We start from the raw sequence: 15,361 nt of genomic DNA, 5'->3' as shown, positions 1-15,361 counted from the left end.
TTTTGTGACAAGTGTGTTGCTTGGGTCCGCTCCGCACCGAATTCCCGTTATCGGGAGGGATGCGGTATGGATACGATAGTAGGGCGATGTCTACCCGGATAAAAACTAACCATAGGGTGTATGGTGAAAACCATTCCTGCACCATACAGTGTACCAGCTACAATAAAGTGTATTGTAATGAAATGGTTCGCTATACTATACATTTACATTGGATTTTTATGTAACAATATATTATACTGTTTTTCTTACGTTTGAACCATACACTTTTCCGAAACATTATTTTTCCGTGAATTTTTAATTATTTCTGGTGTTCGATTTGAATAGGTCGTATGTTTGCTGTGATTCCTATGCAGATTCGACCTATTCAAATCGAACACCAGATTTATTCAGTTTAAGATTTTTTCCGTGCTTTGTTTTGTTGATGTTTGTGACTTTTTTGATGCAAAGGAAAGGAAAGAGAAAAAAGTGAATAAGTTGAAACATCAATTTAACCTTTTGGAATCGATTTTTTTTCGCCGCTGTCGACGCAACCTCGCTGGTGTCGAACACGTTTGTTATGCTCGGTTTCATCGCCGGGGTCATATATGACCCCTCCGGCTCCAAAGGGTTAATGCCAATAACATGTTTAAATCAGTGGTAAACTAGATGTCCTAAGAACTGCAGGTCCAAGCAGGGGTCCAAGAGATATGGCGGGCTCGAGGGCGGGCTAGGTGTGTAGAGTACGATGAGAGAAATGCGAATGCAATGTAGGCCAACCCGGAAAGATGCAGGTCAGATTACCGTAAATCAGTAGTTGAGTTCAACACAGCCTCCTCTCACCGCAATACTGCCCACAGGAAAATAACGAGCCAACATCTCTGGTTCCCACTTCCAGCCGCCTCGTTGAACACAATAGCGGCGGCTCGGCGGCTTGGTTCCCCATGATAGCGCAACAACATAATTCCAGGAGCAAAAATCAAAAGCGGCGAAACTTTTTTTCACCAATTTTTTTTTACCTTTTAAAATCGTTAGTTTAAGCGAAACATGATTTCTAATTTCGCAATTATTTATTTAAAAATGAAGTCGTAATAGTATCAGCTCGTCTTCGTCACGGGAATAAAGTTTCCATAAAATTTAGAATTGTTATTGACATGATGCAGCCACAGTCAATAACCGATCCTGGATTTTGATGCTGACCTCAAAAACATGGCCGCGTGACAGGAGGCTGGTTCAACACTATTCTTTCTGTATTTGCATTTAGGGGAGTTTTCTTCTCTTCTCTCATGTGAACTTGCCTTCGACCACAATCGAATCAAATGCGGTTGACAAACTTTATCTTTGACGTAGAGTCATCTTTAACATATGGACTGGACTAAACACTGAAATGACTTTTAATATAGGCTCGTCTGCGGGTTCGCTTTTTAACCTAACTTATATTTGAATCGAACTTGACAGTTATCTCATGAGTTGTTATGTATTTCAAACTTTAGTCAAACTGGTGCCTCAATATTGCAATAACGGGTAAGCACGCTGTAATGATACTTATGTACCTCGTCACCCACTTCATGCAACTACATTAGTGGTCTAATAACACTTAGCGCGCTCGGCATAGTTCCATCATGCCGCTCAAAGTGTTGCCACAAATAATGCTAAGTTTGCAAAACCCGGTTATCTAGCTGGTGGGGCATGGGAGCCTAAGCTTCAACTGTTAATGCAATCAGAGACTACACTGAAGTAAATTTTGTTGTTGTTTCTACCGAATCCATGGTAAAATTAAGAACTGTACCAACAATTTTCAACCGAATGCAAAATTCTGTTAGTTGTACTGAAACATTGTCAATATTACCATGCGTGAAGTACCATTGACTAAAAACATTCTTGGTGTTACTATTTTGACATTGTATTTTTGACCATGTTCATCTAAGACGCGCAACATTCAAGTCTACATGATCGAAATTACAATGCCCAAATAGTAGAACCAAGAATGTTTTTAGTCAACAGTAATACACGCATGGTAATATTGACAATGTTTCAGTACAATTAACAGAATTTTGCATTCGGTTGAAAATTGTTGGTACAGTTCTTAATTTTACCATGGATTCGGTAGAAACAACAACTAAATTTATTTCAGTGTACTCAGACTTAGACGTGGGCGATCCTATATATGAAGGGTTATCCAAAACGCTCTGGAGAATTCCCAAAGCGCATTCTAATAAATCTAATAAGCCTAAGATGCCATTAACAGGAGGAAAATGACAAGATAATATAACAATATATGGTTTATGTAATGTAAAACAATTCAACATAACAAAAGAGAACCATTCCAAAACCATTTGATTAAATGTATAACCAGTAGTGAAATTACAATTAAAAACAATTTATTTACGGTACATTTTATTGTTTAAAACCATTCATGTACCATACAATGTACGGTATATTTAAACCCACGTATCAGTATTTTGAACAATTCATTAACAATAAAATGTATGGTTTTGCAAAAAAATATATATGGTGTGAACTGTCCTATCGAACAGTGCGCGCCCATTGTGTTTCTGCCTTTGCAGCAGCCCTGCTGTTGCTGTTCTGGCGGCACTGATTGGAGTGACAGAGCGACCGCCTGTCACTGTCGTGAGTAAATGACAAAGAGATGTTGATAAGTAACGTTCACGTTGGAATATTTATCGTTCACTTACTACTATCCTAAAATAAGTTAACAGTTAATACGTTAAAACTATACTTAAACCTAATTGTTTTGCTAGTGGAGTCAGGTACTTGGATTACTCTTATTGAAATATGCCTTAAACTAATGAATTCTCTACAACTAGTGCCTAAACTACTGTAAACCTACTGAGGAACTACTGTGTACAGAGTACCTAACCTAAATTTTCCTAAGCTAAATCGGAACGGTGAGATAGCATAAACTATAAAAATAGCTTCGAAATTATAAAAGATTCCCTTACAGCTACTAAGAATACGAACACAACAGCCCCAATTCCCAAGACCCTCCGGATTACGCTAGGGGAACTAAACGTAAGTTGAAGTTTAAATCTAAATGAAAATCCATTATGCTACCTATGTTGAAACATGCACCTATATATCATTATGCTACAAAGTTATACACTAAATTACCTATACAGCATTATTGTAAACCTAAAATTCATCCCATCCTTAACACCATTCAGGAATCTATTAATCTCCCAAATAAAGAGCCGTGCACTACAGATTGCTCTGGAGATTAATCAACCGGAAAGAATCCCCCTTTCAGTCTGGGTGACAATTGTTGACACTAAATTCAACAAATTAATAAATTCGTTTATCAAACGATGTCGGGTCGGAAAAGTGGTAAGGACGGTAAAAGCGGTTCGAAAGGTGTACGGTCGAAAGATAAGCAGCCAGAAGTGGTCGAAAAAAATAGTGATGGAAATATAGTGGTGGTGGTCACTGAAGAAGCAAAAGATCCAGATGGAGTTCAAAAGGATGATGACCAAGTCCCAGAACAGGACTGTACGTTCTGCCAGGAGGCGGACAACGACGAGATGGTTCAGTGCGACAGGTGTGATAGATGGATCCATTTTGCGTGTGTTGGCGTAACAGAAGAAATTGCGAATAGGAGCTGGAGTTGTCCCAAGTGCGTTGCTGCAGCCGGGGTCCAGCTGCCCTCGTCTTCTACTACAAATCGCCTAGCAACGGGTTTGTCAACCGGCAGAGAACAACAGAAGTCAACCGCTACGAAGGAGATAGTTCCCAAATACACACTTGGGACTGGCACGAGAACTGGCAGACGCGAATGGTGCAACACGGTGTCGGAGCCCGTAGGAAATACTATGCCTACCCGTGGAGGTACTCGTCGCGGTAAGACGGATGCTTCGATGACATCATCATCATCACGCAGATCACTACTACAATTACAACTACAACGACTTGAAGAAGAACAGGAATACGAAAAGCAGCAAGCGGAGAAGCACCGCGCCTATATGGATAGGAAATACGAATTACTCGAGCAGATGCACAGCCAAACGGGATCAGAGTGCAGCAGATCACAGGACCGGGTCAGACAATGGGTCAACGATACAAACAATATCCGTGTGGAAGATGCATTGGATCCTCGAGTTGCAGAAGTCTTCGCTCCACAGAGGCATTCGACGCAGAACTACTCTGGACAAGCTCAAGTTGGTTCCGCCTCACCCGCGAACGGGTCTTGTCGGTATCAGAACCGGGATGTAGAGCAAAATGTCCGTTGTGACTTTCGCCGCGAACAGCCCGTTCGGCAATCATCGGCAGCTGGAAGTGTTGAGGAACCCTATGGACAACTAAGTCGTCAGCCAAGAAGGACATTTCGAGAGGCAGATTTCTACTCAAGAAACCAGGAAGAAGATTTTGAGCCGTGCTCGTTTTCTCGTCAACAGTTAGCAGCTCGTCAAGGAATTTCCAAGAACCTACCCAAGTTTTCTGACAAGTTCGAGGAATGGCCGATCTTTATGTCGATGTTTAACAGCACCACGAGCATGTGCGGCTTTACGAACGAGGAAAATCTGATCCGGCTCCAAAAGTCATTGGAAGGGAAGGCATACGAAACTGCGCGGAGTCTGCTGATGCATCCATCGAACGTACCGGCGATCATGCGTACACTCAAAATGAGATTCGGTCAACCTGAAGCTGTTGTTCACTCTCTGATACAAAAGGTGAACGCCCTGCCGGCAATTCGGGAGGATCGGCTGGAGATGTTGGTGGAGTTCGCTGTGAATGTTCAAAACTTTTGTGCCACGGTAGATGCGTACCAGCTAGAGGACTATATGTACAACGTGTCCCTCCTACATCAGTTGGTGAATAAACTCCCGCCTACGTTGAAGCTGGATTGGGCCAGGCATCGACAAAACGTCCAGCGAGTCAACTTGGCGACCTTTGGGAATTGGGTATATTCATTGGCCGAGGCAGCTAGCACCGTTGTAATTCCGGCCGATATAAACGAAACAAAGCAAATACGCAACGATGGACGTGGTAATAAGAAACCGAACGCGTATGTAAATGCTCATTCTGAGACCATCTCTGAGTTCTGCGAGAATCCACAACCCGCAGAGTCCAATTCAGATCAGAAAGAAAGCAGTCATGCTTCAGTTTCGAAGTTGTCGACTCAAACGTCCGAAACGTGCGTGGTGTGCAAAGGAGGATGCAAAAACGCCTCAAAGTGCAAACAGTTTTTGGAGCTGTCCCGTGAATGCAGATGGGCAATCGTGAGAGAACTCAAGCTCTGCCGCAGTTGTTTACGCCGACATAAAGGAGGATGCGACACGAAAGCATGCGGGCGAGACGGATGCACCTACAAACATCACGAGCTTCTCCACAAAGACCACAATATCCAACAAATTCCGGGAAAAGGTGCACAGGAGCCATCTACACTTCAGGATTCTGGAACAAATGTACTAACGCACGACTGCAACACGCATCAAGCAAAGTCTAATGCAGTCCTATTCCGTTATCTACCCGTAGTACTAAGCGGACCTCGAGGCTCCATCAATACCTACGCATTCCTGGATGAAGGATCCCATCTCAGTCTGATAGATCAAGAATTGGCGGACCAGCTCATGCTGAAAGGATCAACGGTACCGCTGTGCCTTCGTTGGACAGGGGGAACGCAGCGATGCGAAAGAGATTCCCGATCTGTTACCCTTGAAATCTCAGGAACGAGCAAGACGGCCAAGAACTTCCAGCTATCCGGAGTAAGAACAGTGGAAGATCTGTTGCTTCCTCATCAGACACTCAACGTGAAAGAGATGGGTAATCACTATCCTCATCTTAAAGGGCTTCCTGTTGATTCCTACCACAACGTTCGGCCAAGAATCCTTATAGGGATGAAGCACGTGCAAGTCAGCCTTGTGTTGAAGAGCAGAGAAGGAAACGTTGGCGAGCCAGTAGCGGTTAAGACGCGGCTGGGGTGGACAGTATGCGGTGGAGAAAATACAGAAGGCGACGACGTAGGGAACCTAGTCCACTACACTTTCCACGTGTGTGCGTGTGAACGAACGACAGATGATGAGCTGCATCAAAATGTGAAAAAGCATTTTGCACTAGAAAGTCTCGGCATCTCGAAACCAGAAAAGCTTCTACTCTCTTCCGCAGACCAACGGGCTCAAGATCTCTTAAAGCAACTGACTGTTTACGATGGAAGGCAATACACGACTGGGCTCTTGTGGCGTCACGACAACATCCGTTTACCAGATAACTACAGTATGGCTCTACGAAGGCTCCACTGCCTGCAAAGACGTCTTGATAAGGACCCAGAACTAGCAGAGACACTACATGGAATGATCGCGGACTACGTCTCCAAGGGATATGCCCGAGTACTCTCGGAAGATGAACTGAACCAACAATTTCCCAGAGTGTGGTATCTGCCAGTGTTTCCGGTTGTCAATCCAAATAAGCCAGGTAAAGTGAGGCTAGTGTGGGACTGTGCTGCTTGTTCCTTCGGCGTCTCGTTGAATTCAGCTCTGCTCAAAGGTCCTGATCAGCTTTGTTCACTGCTGTCCATATTGCTACAATTTCGAGAAAACAAAGTGGGCCTTACTGGAGACATAAGGGAAATGTTCCACCAGGTACGCATTCATGATGAGGATCAACACTGTCAACGCTTTCTGTGGTGTAACAAAAAAGGAGATATCGTGGTCTACGCAATGCAAGTCATGACATTCGGAGCATGTTGCTCGCCCAGTTGTGCGCAATATGTTAAAAACTAGGGGTGGGTAATGTCTGAGACATAACCGCAATGTTGACGTAGGACAAAGGCTGGAATGAAGTTCTGACTTTTATATATTAGAATGGGCCCTTTCATTTGAAGTCTTTCTTACATCTGCTGATTTTTCGGGTTATTGCTGTCCGACCTTCGTAAATAAATGCCTAACGGATTTATCACATAAAAGGCCTATACAATGTATACTGGCAAAATTAAAATCGGCGGAGTGATGTGATGATTAAAGTTGTTATATGATTCATTTCACTGAACGCATTCATAAGATGTTAATTAGTTAAACCTTCCGTAACTCGCGTAGTTGGCCATCACTTGGGGGTTGAGCATTATTTCATCAACCGTTGTTTGAAAGAATTTTCGTCGAAAAGATAAAATGATTATAATATTGAAAGGCGTTAAGCCATAGCTTCCCAAACATCATATTGCGATCGTGGATTAGAATAATGACCAGTTTCACTATTGCTGGCAACGATGCTCTGTCTTTTGCTTTTTGGTTGCACTACATCTCGATCGATGTTGGAAGTTATCTAATTAACTCTTGAGGATTCATTTTCGATGGTCCTGAAAAGAACCGGTTTGAATAATGGACGATTATGATGCATTCACCATGCCACGTATTGCGTGTTGGTTTTCTCTGCGGAGAATGCTGGACGCCGTCGAAAATTGGCCCACCGCTCCGCTGCCATGGATGCGATTCCTGGTGCTATCATTAGCACGATAGCCGAGAGTAGTCGCTGAGTTGGTGTGCTGCTGTCTTGCTGGAGGTGACATCCACCTCCAACCTTCTTGACTGAACCAACGAAAATGACGAAAGAAAACAGAGAACACTGCTTTTATACTCCTAGATTAGCAGATGAAGCTCCTCCCATTTGGCTGGCTTTGCAGTTTATTCCGTTTGCATGACCCGTCCCGCATGCTCCAGACGCTTCAAACGATTAATCAACCAAGAAATGAGAAAATTTTCATTGAACGGCTGAAGTAACCAAACTATTGGATGGTTGCACCACACTTTTCTTGTTCGATGGAATAAAATTATCTAATTCACAACTCTTGAGGAATAATTTTTGGTGGTCCTGTAAAGGACCGTTTGATTGATTGACGATTTTAGGAAGGAAGTGGCATGAATTCACCATGCCACGCAAGGCGTGTTGGTTTTCTCAGTGCTGAATGATGGACGCAACCTGAAACTGCTCCGCCGCTTGCTGCCGTGGATGAGATTAATGACCGTCTTCACTCTTGCTGGCAACGAAGTACACCTTTCTCGATCGAGGGTGGAAATTTCTCCAATTAACTCTTGAGGAATCACTTTCGATGGTCCTGAAAAGGACCGTTTGAATAACACTAGTTTACAGCATTTTTGAACTCGGTAAGCTGATGATGATTTTTGGTGTAGAATCATGCCCTGAGTTCGAAAACGCGAAAGAAAAAAATTACAGTAGAGCGGAAATTTTTTCGACTTTCCATACAAGGATGATGATTTGAAATCGATTTTTGTTCTATTTTTAAGCAAAGTCGCTCACTTGAAACATCTAATTCTTCGTAACCAATGCTCCGATTGAGCTGAAATTTTTACTGTAACTCGCCTACATATGATATGTCAAATAAACGTCGAGAAAGAATTTTTAAGTTGTTTTTTTCTTATTAAAAAAAAAATACATTTCTTCAAAAAAATTTGGGAATTTTGCTAAAATTTAAGAAGATCGTCCCTAAAAATCGTCAATATCTTGAATTTCATCAATCTGACGCAAAACCTGTATTCAGATGATCGAATGGTATTGTATTCAGCTTTCAATTTATGGAAAAAGATTTAAAATTGGTTGAACAGAACGCAATATATTTGAATTTTAGTAAATTACATATTTTGAAAAGTTGTAAAACTCGATATTAAGCTAAAATTCAAAAACTGCTCTACTTTAAATTTTTTGAAGGTCGGTTTCGAAATCAGTACTAAATTGTGCTTCAAAAATTTTGGTCGTTGACAGAAGTTCACGACTTTCATTTTATTTTGTAAACTTGTGTAATGGACGAATTTGATGGATTCATCATGCCACGCAATGCGTGTTGGATTCCTCCGCGCTCAATACTAGGCGTCGTCGAAAACTGGCCCGCCGCTGGTTGCCGTGGATGAGATTCCTGGTGCTACCAGCCGAGAGTCATCGCAGTCGATATGCGGCTGCTTGCTGGAGATGACATCCTACCTCCTTGGCCGATCCAACGAAAATGAAGACAGAAAACAGAGAGCACAGCTTTTATACCCCTAGATTAGCATATGAAGCTCCTCCCATTCGGCTGGTTTTCCAGTTAGTTTCGTTTGCATGACCCGCCCCTCATGCTCCAGACGCATCAAACGATTAACCAACCGAGAAATGAGAAAATTTCCATTGAACGGATAATGTAACCAAAATATTAGATGATTTAGATCATTTTAATTTGAAAAATGTTCGAATTGAAAAACTTTTCACGCAAAATGGTCCGGATATGATAATGCGTTGCCAAAGTCCACTGGCGGTCAAACTCATAACTCTTTTGGAAAGATTTTATTTGGTCCTGAAAAGGACCGTTTATATTATGGACGATTTTGATGAATTCATCACGCCACGCAATGCGTGTTGGTTTTCTCCATGCTGAATTCTGGAAGCCGTCGTAAACTGACCCGCCGCTTGCTGCCTTGGATGAGATTTCCAGCCGAGCCGAGCCGTCGCTGGGTTGGTGTGTGCTGCTGTCGTACTGGAGGCGCCACCAACCTTGACTGCGTTCAGTGAAATGAATCATATAACAACTTTAATCATCACATCACTCCGCCGATTTTAATTTTGCTAGTATACATTGTATAGGCCTTTTATGTGATAAATCCGTTAGGCATTTATTTACGAAGGTCGGACAGCAATAACCCGAAAAATCAGCAGATGTAAGACTTCAAATCAAAGGGCCCATTCTAATATATAAAAGTCAGAACTTCATTCCAGCCTTTGTCCTACGTCAACATTGCGGTTATGTCTCAGACATTACCCACCCCTAGTTTTGTTGCACCACGCTTTTCCCGATCGATGATATTAAGCCTGGAATCTGGAGAAAATTACATGAATTCACCATTCCACGCAATGCGTGTTGGGTTTCTGCGTGGTGAATGCTGGTACCATCGAAAATTGCCCGGCTTCACTGTTGCTGAGCAACGAGTATACACGCTTTTACTATTTGGTTCCACACCACTTTTCTCGATTTATGGATGAAAATAATCCGATTTATAACTTCTGAGGCATCATTTTCGGTGGCCCTGATAAGGACCGTTTGTTCATGAATTCACCATGTCACGCGATGCGTGTTGGTTTTCTCCGCGCTAAATGCTGGGCCACCGAAAACTGACCCACTGTTTGCTGCTATGGATAAAATTAATGGTCGGCTTCACTTTTGCTGAGAAGCGGAGCTGTCTTTCACTTTTCATAACTTTGTAGGAAAGATTTTCTGTGGTCCTGAAAAGGACCGTTTGTATTATGGACGATTTTGATGTGGTCCTGCCAGGTTGGTTTACGCCGCGTTGAACTCTGAATGCTTTCGAACACTAACCGGCAGCTTGCTGCCGTGGATGAAATTCCTGGCCGAGCAGAGTCGTCGCTGCGTTGGTGTGTGTTGCTGCCGGGCTGGAGGTGACACCAACCACCTTGACTGATCCAATGAAAATGACGAAAGAAAACAGAGGGTAAAGCTTTTATACCCCTAGATTAGCAGATGAAGCTCCTCCCATTTGGCTGGCTTCCAGTTTATTTCGTTTGCATGCCCCGCCCCACATGCACCAGACGCTAGAAACGGTTTATCAACCGGAAAATGAGAAAAGTTTCATGTAACGAATAAAGTAACCAAAATATTGGAAGATTCAGATAATTTTAACTCGAAAATGCTATAATTTAACAATGTTCCACTAAAAATGGTCCGGATAGGATAAAGCGTTGCTAAATTCCGGATGGAACCATTGGTGGCCGGCATCATCATTGTTGCGGGGCCATCAAGCATTCAATCGTTCACTTTTCGGTCACACCACACTTTTCCTGTTCGATGGAATGAAATAATTATCTGATTCACAAGTCTTGAGGAATAATTTTCGATGGTCCTGAAAAGAACCGTTTAAATATTGAACGATTTTGAACAGAAAATGACATGAATTCATCATGCCACGCAATGCGTGTTGGTTTATTCCTTGTTGAATGCTGAACGCCGTCGAAAATTGGCCCGCCGCTTGCTGCCGTGGATGCGAATCCTGATGCTATCAGCAATGCGCCGCTGTCACTCAATCCAAATCGAGGCCCCGAGGAAAGAAAAGCGACGAAACTCGCAGATTCGTCCGTCACGGCGGGTCTTTCTGTGGATTTTGCTGCTGCCTCTGCCACCACCGTCGATCAATCCAATTTTCGAAACACTTCCTTGGTCTGCCGCGTTAGACGGTTAGAAGGTGAATGTGCAACACACCCTTGCCGACAACCACCGATACAGAGCCGACACGGCCGCCAAAGAAGGATAAGCGAAAACGAAGAAAGTGGGCAGCTCTCGTTCGATGCGTTCACCTCGAGACGACAAAGGCAAATGAGGGAAGATGCGAAGAAGCAGTAGCTTTTATATTCGACGGGAGCATCCAAAATGTGCTCGATCGTGATTGGCTGGAATAAACATAGGTTCATTTTTCCCAATTTTTCAATAGTTTGTTATTGAAAAACAGCAAATATTATTACTGGACATAATTGGTGTAAAGATTTGCAATCGATTGGTGCCAAAATTTTGAAAATTCAACAAGAAATGGCTGAGTTATTAACGCTCAAAATCTCCACTTTGAACGTAACGCGGCCGATTTATGAAAATTTAGAATGACACCCGGTATAGAAAAGAGAGACGTAGTCCTACGTCAAAACATCAACGCGGATCGTCATGCTGAAGAATACCCAAAAGCGTCCGAAGCGATCCATAAAAAACACTACGTGGATGATATGCTTGTCAGCTTGGAAACCGAAGAAGAAGCAATCAGAACAGCGGAAGAAGTGAAGTACGTCCACCAACGAGGTGGATTCGAGATCCGTAACTGGATAAGTAATTCGACAATAGTCCTGGAGGCTCTAAACGAAAAGGGGTTCAACGAGAAAGATCTGGATCTATCCCCAGAAGTCAGCACCGAGAAGGTCTTGGGGATGTGGTGGTGTACTGTTTCAGATACGTTCACCTACAAGATTGGGTGGAATCGCTATGACCGTGCTCTTCTGGAAGGCCATAGACGTCCTACAAAACGAGAAGTCCTGCGAGTGCTGATGTCAATTTTCGACCCTCTTGGCTTAATAGCTCACTTTCTCATGTTCCTGAAGGTGTTGTTGCAGGAGGTGTGGCGCTCGGGAGTTCAGTGGGACGAAGAGATAACCGACGACGCGTTTGCAAAATGGCAGCACTGGTTGAAGTTATTGCCTCAGGTAGAACAAGTCCGAGTTCCAAGGTGCTATAGGTCGCTAACCCTGACCCCTGAAGATGAAGCGGAGCTCCACATTTTCGCCGACGCCAGTGAAAGCGGAATGTCCGCCATCGCTTATCTACGGTTCGTCAAACACCAGACCATCGAGTGTAGAATTGTAGCAGCAAAAACTAGGGTAGCGCCGTTGAAGTTTGTATCTATTCCCCGACTAGAATTACAGGCCGCGGTAGTTGGCGCTAGATTAGCTCACACGATCGAGGATGCCCTGTCTGTAAAAATTTCTAAAAAGTATTATTGGACTGACTCCCGCGACGTACTTTGTTGGCTGAACTCCGACCACCGCCGATACACACAATTTGTTGCGTTTCGTGTCAGCGAACTTTTGGAGATTACCGAAGCAAACGAATGGCGCTGGGTGCCATCCAAAATGAATGTTGCGGACGACGGTACCAAGTGGAGCACCTTTCCCGATCTTTCACCCGGCAGTAGATGGTTTGTTGGCCCGGAGTTCTTACGACTACAGGAAACGGACTGGCCACAACAACCTACGAATAATTGTTCTACAGAAGAAGAACTTCGTCCCAGCTTCCTTGCCTATCACGTTCCCTACGAACCACTCGTGAACTCAGCAAGTTTTCTAGCTGGAAGCGTTTGCTGAATGTCACTGCCTACATCATCCGATTCCCTGCCAACTGTCGCCGGAAACTTCGGAGGCAACGTACAATCAGTGGACCAGCAATGGCGGATGAACTTGTTTCTGCCGAAACCTTTCTCCTGCGTTCAGCTCAGCGCGATGGTTATCCTGCAGAGATCGCTCACTTGGAAAGATCCCAACATAACCCCAGCAACTCGTTGCCAAAGCACAGCAGCCTATACCAACTAACGCCGTGGTTAGATAGCAGAGGATTGATGCGAATGCGGACAAGAATTGCAGCCTGCCAATACGCTACGGAAGACGCGAAGCAACCAATAATTCTTCCGCGCGACCACCCCACTACTAATCTGATCCTTACTCACTACCATCGAAAATTTTACCACCAAAATCATGAAACGGTGATCAACGAACTTCGACAGAAATTCTACATTGCGAAAATCCGTACTGCCTATGCCAAAGTCAAGAAGAACTGCCAGCGATGTAAGAACGACACCGTAAACCCACGCCCACCAATCATGGCCGATCTTCCAATAGCACGCCTTGCGACGTACTCGGCCCCCTTTACCCACACAGGGATCGATTTTTTCGGACCGTACGAAGTAACTGTGGGAAGACGCACTGAAAAGCGATGGGGCATGCTCGCAACCTGCTTAACAATCCGAGCAATCCACATCGAATTAGTTCCTTCATTAAGCACTGACTCCTGCATTATGGCAATAAGAAATTTCATCGCACGCCGTGGTACACCTAGTGTGATATACAGCGATAGAGGAACCAACTTTATCGGAGCGTCTCGTCAAATGAAAGAAGCCGCCGAAGCAGTGAACGTGGACGATGTAGTGAAGGAATTCACTTCGGTCGATACAACTTGGTCCTTTAACCCACCCTTCGCGCCACACATGGGAGGCAGCTGGGAGCGGTTGATAGGCAGTGTAAAGCGAAATCTACGAACAATCAACCCTCCGCGAAACCCAACTGATGAAGTTCTGCGTAATCTTCTAATCGAAGTCGAAAACATCATAAATTCTAGACCGCTAACCCATGTCCCCATCGACGATGACTGCGGCCCTGCCTTAACACCGAACCATTTCCTACTTGGTTCATCAAACGGAATTAAGCCATACTCTACATTAGACGACAGCAAAGCTGCTCTTCGACAGAACATCTTAGCCTCACAAGTACTAGCGAACACGTTCTGGAAGCGTTGGCTTAGCGACTACCTGCCAGAAATCACCAAACGGACGAAGTGGTTCAGTCGAAGTGATCCAGTAACCGTGGGAGACGTGGTAGTGATTGCCGATCCCAAACTACCCCGCAATTGCTGGCCTAAAGGGAAGGTCATCGAAGCACATCCGAGCAAAGATGGAGAAGTTCGCTCGGCCACAGTACGGACATCTACCGGAGTCTACGTGCGACCAGTCACCAAACTTGCAGTACTGGACGTAAGGCGCGAAGCAAGTAAGCCAGCCTGAACGCTGGCGTACCTGGGGGGAGTGTGAACTGTCCTATCGAACAGTGCGCGCCCATTGTGTTTCTGCCTTTGCAGCAGCCCTGCTGTTGCTGTTCTGGCGGCACTGATTGGAGTGACAGAGCGACCGCCTGTCACTGTCGTGAGTAAATGACAAAGAGATGTTGATAAGTAACGTTCACGTTGGAATATTTATCGTTCACTTACTACTATCCTAAAATAAGTTAACAGTTAATACGTTAAAACTATACTTAAACCTAATTGTTTTGCTAGTGGAGTCAGGTACTTGGATTACTCTTATTGAAATATGCCTTAAACTAATGAATTCTCTACAACTAGTGCCTAAACTACTGTAAACCTACTGAGGAACTACTGTGTACAGAGTACCTAACCTAAATTTTCCTAAGCTAAATCGGAACGGTGAGATAGCATAAACTATAAAAATAGCTTCGAAATTATAAAAGATTCCCTTACAGCTACTAAGAATACGAACACAACAGCCCCAATTCCCAAGACCCTCCGGATTACGCTAGGGGAACTAAACGTAAGTTGAAGTTTAAATCTAAATGAAAATCCATTATGCTACCTATGTTGAAACATGCACCTATATATCATTATGCTACAAAGTTATACACTAAATTACCTATACAGCATTATTGTAAACCTAAAAGTCATCCCATCCTTAACACCATTCAGGAATTTATTAATCTCCCAAATAAAGAGCCGTGCACTACAGATTGCTCTGGAGATTAATCAACCGGAAAGAATCCCCCTTTCAGTCTGGGTGACAATTGTTGACACTAAATTCAACATATGGAGAAAACTATTTTATTATATTGTTACGATACTTAACAACCTGTATAATATATTGTAAAAATCTTATTTACAATTCACAGTATGGTGTCCTACATTACATCTTATTGTTTTTGTATTTTTATTTTTACAGTGGTGTCTATTGTAAAAATATGGCTCTAAATAGTACTGTTACAATATAACGTTCGGTTTTTCTACTGTATTTTTTATTCGGGTATACTTGACTCCGAGACTGACTGCCACAGAAACTGTTGTGCGGCT

General features: G+C 43.6%; 3 protein-coding genes across 7 annotated transcripts; all 3 read left to right on the top strand.

The window, feature by feature from the left end:
- The first annotated feature begins 93 nt into the window (after nucleotides 1-93).
- On the top strand, nucleotides 94-7,015 carry LOC134285455 (uncharacterized). 3 transcript variants are annotated; one of them, XM_062846194.1, is made up of 3 exons: nucleotides 94-2,747; nucleotides 2,805-2,885; nucleotides 2,942-7,015. In XM_062846194.1, the coding sequence occupies exon 3, from the start codon at nucleotides 3,303-3,305 to the stop codon at nucleotides 6,708-6,710; it is 3,408 nt and encodes a 1,135-aa protein (XP_062702178.1). In that variant the 5' UTR covers nucleotides 94-2,747; nucleotides 2,805-2,885; nucleotides 2,942-3,302; the 3' UTR covers nucleotides 6,711-7,015. The 3 variants fall into 3 exon arrangements, with proteins under 3 accessions (XP_062702178.1, XP_062702177.1, XP_062702176.1); XM_062846193.1 differs by having other exon boundaries at nucleotides 2,805-7,015; XM_062846192.1 differs by having other exon boundaries at nucleotides 94-2,885.
- A 4,679-nt stretch (nucleotides 7,016-11,694) lies between these two features.
- LOC134290910 (uncharacterized) lies at nucleotides 11,695-12,822 on the top strand. Its single transcript, XM_062858141.1, has one exon. It carries the CDS (start codon nucleotides 11,695-11,697, stop codon nucleotides 12,820-12,822), a length of 1,128 nt encoding a protein of 375 aa, XP_062714125.1.
- Nucleotides 12,823-13,149: 327 nt separating this feature from the next.
- On the top strand, nucleotides 13,150-15,143 carry LOC134286562 (uncharacterized). Of its 3 annotated transcripts, XM_062848203.1 has the most exons (3): nucleotides 13,150-14,569; nucleotides 14,627-14,707; nucleotides 14,764-15,143. In XM_062848203.1, exon 1 carries the CDS (start codon nucleotides 13,335-13,337, stop codon nucleotides 14,289-14,291), a length of 957 nt encoding a protein of 318 aa, XP_062704187.1. In that variant the 5' UTR covers nucleotides 13,150-13,334; the 3' UTR covers nucleotides 14,292-14,569; nucleotides 14,627-14,707; nucleotides 14,764-15,143. The 3 variants fall into 3 exon arrangements, with proteins under 3 accessions (XP_062704187.1, XP_062704183.1, XP_062704178.1); XM_062848199.1 differs by having other exon boundaries at nucleotides 14,627-15,143; XM_062848194.1 differs by having other exon boundaries at nucleotides 13,150-14,707.
- Nucleotides 15,144-15,361: the final 218 nt, after the last annotated feature.

This window comes from Aedes albopictus, chromosome 1 (assembly GCF_035046485.1).
Source record: "Aedes albopictus strain Foshan chromosome 1, AalbF5, whole genome shotgun sequence".
Taxonomy (NCBI): Eukaryota; Metazoa; Arthropoda; class Insecta; order Diptera; family Culicidae; genus Aedes; species Aedes albopictus.
The sequence above is the reverse complement of the archived record's forward strand: the minus strand, read 5'-3'. Positions and strand labels throughout refer to the sequence as shown.